At 43.6% G+C, this 6889-nt stretch overlaps 1 protein-coding gene across 1 annotated transcript in view; it reads right to left on the bottom strand.

Annotated features, from left to right (window-relative positions):
* RFC2 (replication factor C subunit 2) overlaps window positions 1-6889 on the bottom strand; it is a 30612-nt gene that overhangs the window by 5375 nt on the left and 18348 nt on the right. Inside the window, exons 9-10 of the mRNA XM_007940470.2 lie at window positions 6225-6305; window positions 3687-3800 (exon numbers count right to left, since the gene is read on the bottom strand). Of these exons, the coding sequence (XP_007938661.2) occupies window positions 3687-3800; window positions 6225-6305 (195 nt within the window). The remainder of the gene's footprint in view (window positions 1-3686; window positions 3801-6224; window positions 6306-6889) is intronic.

Raw genomic sequence — 6889 nt, forward strand, 5'->3', positions numbered from 1 at the left:
TGATGGGCATGTAGGTTGTTTCCATCTTTTTGCTATTGTAAATAGTGCTGCAATGAACATGGGTGTGCATGTATCTGTTCCTGTCCTGGCTCTCACCTCTCTGGGATGTATACCTAGTAATGGGATTGCTGGGTCAAATGCTATCTCCAATTCCAGCTTTCTAAGGAATCGCCATATTGCTCTCCACAGTGGTTGTATCACTTCACAGTCACACAAGCCGTGTATGAGAGTCCCAATCTCTCCACATCGCCACCAGCATTTGTTATTTTCTGTCTCCTTGAACCTTATCAAGGTCCTTGAACAGTATCTCATTGTTGTTTTGATTAGCATCTCTCTGATGGCCAATGATTGTGGGCATCTCTTCATGTATTTTCTGGCCACCTGAATATCCTCCTTGGTGAAGTGTCTATTCATGTCTTCTGCCCATTTTTCAATTGGATTGTTAATCCCTTTGCTGTTAAGGCATTGGAGTTTTCCATAAATCTTAGAGATAAGGCCCTTGCTAGATATGTAATTCTTGGCAAATATGAATTTGTTGCTGTCACTTTTGTTACATGCTTTTTCGTGGTGTCAATTTCTTTGTTCCATATAATTTTCTGTGCTAAGCTCAGTTTGTTTATGAATCGTGTTATCACTTCCTTCGTTGCTACTGTTTTAGTATTGGCTAAATATTTATGCTGGTCCTCTTTTTTATTTTGATGTGAAGGTTTATCATTTTTCTTTGAGGTTACCCTGTGATTTACAGTTTTCTTCCCAAGTTTAGAACAGTCTATTCTATCTTGTAGTTGTCTGGACTTCCCTACCATCTAGAAGTTCTGTAATGATACAATTTTTTCCCCTCTATTTGGTTTGTAGTTATCCTCAGTTGTCAATTGGTGTCTCTGGTTCCCTGTTTACAATCTTGTAGGCTTCTTTACTTTGGATACTTCCATAGGTCGGTTGTTTTCTGGGTTATATCTTCATGTGTGTTAATGGTCAGTTGTTGTTGGCTGTTGTTGCTTCTCTGTCCAAAGGGCTCCCTTTAGCGTATCTTGTAAGGTTAGTCTGGTTTTAACAAATCCCTTAATTTCTGCTTATCTGGAAATATCCTAATTTCACCATCATATTTAAGGGACAATTTTGCTGGGTACATAAGTCTTGGTTGGAAGTTTTTCTCTTTCAGGGTTTTATATACACCATCCCATTGTCTTCTCGCCTGCATGGATGGTTTCTTTCTTTTCTTTTCTCTTTTATTTGGGTGAAAGTTTACAGAGCAAATTGACTTTCCATACAGCAGTTCACATACACTTTGTCTCATGACATTGACCACAATTCACAATCCAACAGCTCCCCTCCCACTTCCTCCCGATAGTCACCTCTTCCCTGTGTCCATCCCTCCATGAACCCCTGCCCCCTGAGCTGTCTCCCTGTGCACATACAGCCCTTCTTTCTCCCATGATTGTTCTAAGGAGTGTATTTATGTCAGGTAAATGTTCAGCTCCTATGCCTGTCTTTTGCTTGGCTGGAAGCCACAAGTGTGGGTTCAATTCCAGACCTGAAAGGCAGCTAGGGGCCATAGTCTCTGTGGTTCCACCAGGCTCTATCAGACAAGCCAACCTGGTCCCCCTGTTTTTTTCCCAAATGATTTTGAGTTTTGTTCCACATTTTTCTCCCTCTCTATCCAGGATTTCTTACATAGATCCCCCTCCAAGTGGTTGACAGTGGTAGCCGGGCACCATCTAGTTCTGGTCTCATAGTCATATAGGCTGAGGATCGCATGTTGTTATCAGTCACTAGGACTAATACTTTCCATGAATCTTTGGTTTTCTGCATTTATCTGCTCTGGACGAGAGACCCATCATTGCATCTAGATGGCTGATTGCAAGCTTTTAAGATCCTAGTCGCTATTTGCCAAAGTAGGGGTTGGAACAATGTTTTGTGTAGTATGTTATGCCAACGGAGCTTGATGTCCCCTGTGACTATGGTCCCGAGCCCACAGGTTCAACTACTCGGTCCCTCTGGATAGCTGGCTGTGACCAATATGTGACTACAACCTTGTCCCTTGTCAGCTCTACTATACACCTGGGAATTCAGATCATACAAATACACTTATAGGACCATTGTCTGCCAATGCTATACATAGTCTTGGGTACACTCCCTGCTTCATAGACATACCTAATAGTTCAGCTTGTCCACCCATCTATCCACCTGTATACCCATGTTTGCCTTCACTGACAACACAATACTGTGTAAAAGGGTTCATCTTCATTGTCTGTACCTCCCATGTACCTCTCTCTTCTTCTTCCTCAATGCCACCATGTTGATCACTCACATTTGGTACACTGCCCTTCTTTCCACCCAAATCAATACTTATCTCTACCTATCTAACAGTGTTCCCTACCCACCCCTCCCACCCCTGGTAACCAAGAAAGAAAATTTACTTCCATAGATAAACCTTTCCTTGATTTTTACAATAACAGACTAATACATTATTTGTCCTTCTGTGACTGACTTATTTCACTCAGCATAATACCCTCCAAGTTCATCCACGTTATGCAGTATTTTGCAGATTCTAGGTTATTCTTTAGGGTTGCATAGTATTCCATTGTGTGTATGCCTGCGTGGTTTCTGCCAAGAAATCTGAGCTTAGTCTTATTGGTCGCCCCTTGTAGGTAACTTTTAGTTTTTCTCGTGCTGCTATCAGGATTCTTTCTTTGTCTTTGGTTTTGGTGAATTTGATGATGATATGTCTCGGTAATTTTCTTTTGGGGTCTATCCTGTTTGGGGTTCGTTGGACTTCCTGAATGGATATATTCTCATCTTTCATCATATCAGGAAAATTCTCTTCCAACATATCTTTGACAATTTTATCTGTGATTTTATTTGTCTCTTCCTCTTCTGGAATTCCGATTACATGTAGGTTATTCCTTTTGATGATATCCCACATGAACCTTAGTCTTTATCCATTTTGTCCTGATCTTTTTTCTGATTGATCCCTTTCCAAAGAAATGTTCAGGTATTTGCCTTCAATCTCACCAATTCTGTCTTCCATTGATTCAATTTTGCTCCTTTGCTCATTCAATGTCTTATCTTATTTAGTATTAATCTTCTGGATTTCTCTGTGTAGATTTTGTATCATTTCTAATTTTTCATTTATTTTGTCATTTTGTTCTTGTATTGTCTTTTGAAATTGTTCTATGGTTTTCTCTGTGTTTTCCTTGATCTGTCTCTCAATTCATTGAAGATACCTAAATATAATTCTTTTGAATTCCTTATCAGGGAGTTCCAATGCTGTGTCTTCCTCAGGGATGTGTTTTGGGTCTGTATCCTGGTTCCTTGTTTCTTCTGTTTTATCTTGCTTCTTTGTGTGGACTGTGATTCTCTGTTTTCTCAACTGAATGCATTTGTCAGTATAACGTACTTACAAGGCTGAATTTTACCACAATTAAACTATACCTCAATTAACTTGACCTAAATAAAATAAAATTATTTTAAAAAAGTCCACCATCAAGGAGTCATCCTAAGAAACACTCAGGCCACTGACCAGCTGGGCTGGTCCTCAGGACAGCCGACCACCCCCCTCCCTTCCATCGCAGTCAGGGAACACTCATCGAGTATCTTCCAGGTGCCAAGTCTGTAAGCAAAACAAAAAAGCACCCACATACCCACATTCTTTAGAAAACAGGCATTTCCATACTCTTACTGACCTTAATAAATTCCAGTTTCAAGTATTCTGCCATTTGGAAGGTTTTACACACTCGAAAGATGTTGCCAATGATGTCTTCTGGTGAATAGCCAAGATGCCACAGGTGAGCAAGAATCTAGACAGAAGACACAGTGAGGCCACTTACCACTGTAAACTGTAAGGATTCTTGGGTGAACCGAAGTCAAACCCACACCAATCTTGGGTCTATCACATTTTGATACAGTCTTTTCTGGGAGCAGACAGATCAACTTAGACAACTCATGTGATTTTGAGAATCACCTGAATGCCACAGAGCTGCTGGTGGGCCAAATGATACTGTAGTTTGCCACGCCTTTTGGATCATGAGGGATAATTTAACTGATCTTTCCAGCAGGCAGGGGTACACTGCAAATGTTTTAAACTGTATTGTACAAAGGTCTACTACCATCCCATGTAATGAATGGCCTTATCCAAAGCTCTTAAAACAATCATCCTACTGTAGGGTTTAAAATCAGGAAAGGGGTGAGTCAGGGTTGTATCCTTTCACCATACTTATTCAACCTATATTCTGAACAAGTAATCTGAGAAGCTGGACTGTATGAAGTAGAACATGGCATCAGGGCTAAAGGAAGACTCATTAACAACCTGCAATATGCAGAAGACACAACCTTGGTAGCTCAAAGTGAAGAGGACTTGGAACACTTACTGATGAAGATTAAAGACTACAGCCTTCAGCATGGATTACACCTCAATAAAAAGAAAGCAAGAAGCTTCATAACTGGACCAACAAGCAACATCATGATAAACAGAAAAAAGAATGAACTTGTTAAAGATTTCATTTTACTTGTACCCACAATCAGCATCCATGAAAGCAGCTGTCAAAAATTCAAATGACACATTGTGCAAATCTGCTGCAAAAGATCTCTTTCAAGTGTTTAAAAGAAAAGATTTCACTTTGCAGACTGAGGTGCGCCTGACCCAAGCCATGGTCTTTTCAATCGCCTCATATGTGTGTGAAAGCTGGACAACGAATGAGGAAGACCAAAGAATTGATGCCTTTGAATTACAGGGCTGGTGAAGAACATGGAATGTACTGTGAACTGCCAGAAGAATGAGCAGATGTGTCTTGGGAGAAGTATACCCAGAATGCTCCTTGGTGAGACTTCATCTCACGTACTTAGGACATGTTATTAGAGGAGGGTATCATGCTTGGTAAAGTGGAGGGTCAGCACAAAAGAGGCAGACTCTCAAGGACATGGACCTGCAGTGGCTGCATCAAGGGGCTCAAGCCTGGCAATGGCCGAGGATGGCACAGGACTGGGAAGTGCTTTGTCCTGTTGTATAAAGACCCACCGAGAGCTGGAGGCTCGGGACTCAGTGGCACCTAACAACAAGGACATTGACTACGCTTCCCCTAGTTGCTGGAGGCATATTTCACGCCCCTGCAGGGTCAGCCCTAAGAAATCCTGACCAGGGCAGAGACCGGCAGTAGTCTCAGCCTCCCCCCTAGAAAGCCCAGTCCCCAGTTCTCCCCCCGGCTTCAGACTGAAGGGCCTGGAATCAGTCTTTTCTGCCTTTGCTTTGGCATCGTGGGGTGAATTCGGGGGCTGGGAATGTTCTGTGTCCATCAATGTGAAGCCTTCCTTTGGACCTACTCAGTGACCCAGTCCTGTGCCTGGACCTCTGCCTCAGTCCCCCAGCCTTGTCCTCCAGTTGCTCATTACGTCCAGCCCTACCCTAAACCCAGTTAACTTCTAACCTAGTTTAGTTGGGGGGAAGGCAGGGAAAGCACCTGTTGTGATCAGACCAATGCCACCCATGTGACTTGAAGATTACACCATTGCCACCTATGTGACTTGAAGATCACTTCAACCCGAATCATGCACAGATCTGCTTACAGAACCGGGCTCTCTAAGCCTGGTGGACCTCTTCTGGTGGACCAGGGGGATTCTAGCCTGCACACAGAAGGCCTGTTCTCATCATCTCCCAGAAGGACGGAGAAGGATGCCTCCCCACGACCAGAGAAAAAGATGGCTTCACTGGACAGCAAGGAGTTGAACTGGTCCTTCTTCCCGTCTTATCTATTGCCATTGCCACCAAGTTGACGCCAACTCATAGTGACCCTATAGGACAGAGTAGAACTGCCCCATAGGGTTTCCAAGGCTATAAATCTTTACAGAAACATATGGTCTCACATTTCTCCTGCAAAGCGTCTGGTAGGTTTGAACTGCCGACCTTCTGGTTAGCAGCTGAATGTTTAACCACTGCACAATCAGAGCTCCTATTTTCTCATTTTAGGTTGAGATAAGTCCTCTTGCAGAAGATGTCATTATAACAGAAAGACCTGACTGTGAATTCCAGGTTTACTATTTTCTAACACTGTGATTTAGAGCAAGGCATTTAACCTCTCCGTCAGTTTGCTCATCTGTAAAGTAAACCCCACTCCTAGCAGTATTTTAAGAATCAAATGGAGCGATGCGCGTCAGGTCCCAAGCATGGTCCGGGTTCCCTCTAGCAGTGCTCAAGTGAAAGGTTCTTTGCGCTTCAGGAGGCAGCAAACCTTGTAGGCTTCGTCAATGTCGGCATTCACACAGTGCTGGATCATCTCCTTCACAAGCAAGGGGTGGGGCTCGTCGCACACCTGCCCAAATCAAGAACAAAGGCTGGTCAGGGCCTGGGTGGGGGGACCAGGAACAAAGGCCCTCATGGGCCAACAGCTGGGCAACACGTGACCAACTTCTCAACTTGGGCCTTTCATGGGATTCTTCAACAAACTGAGTCAGGCCTGGGGATGCCCCTCTCACCATCAAGTCAACCAAACAGAACAAGTACAGGTCGACCTTCCACAATGAGGAAAAGCTTTTGATACCATAGTTACAAATTTCTCAAACACAGGATAAATCAATAGTAAAACAGACAATGGCCAATAAAGAATCTTTGCTTAGGGTAACTTTTTTTTTAAAATTGTGATTTAGGTGAAAGTTTATGAACAAATTCATCTTCCATTCAACAGTTCACATGTTGTTGTGGGGCTGAGGCGGCGCTGGCAGAGCCCGAGCAGCTGTGACAGGCTGCGCAACAGGTTCGCTGTCGGCGGTCTGCCGAGGAACCCGGCGGCAGCGGCTACCAAGTAAGGTCTCTCTGCATCTTCCTGCACCCGCGCTGGTGGTGTCGAGGAGCGCGGGGTCGCGCCGTGACGTGCAGAAGGCGCGACGTGGGCGCCAG

This window comes from Orycteropus afer, unplaced genomic scaffold, assembly GCF_000298275.1.
Source record: "Orycteropus afer afer isolate SDZICR_OR568_19922 unplaced genomic scaffold, OryAfe1.0 scaffold00006, whole genome shotgun sequence".
NCBI lineage: Eukaryota > Metazoa > Chordata > Mammalia > Tubulidentata > Orycteropodidae > Orycteropus > Orycteropus afer.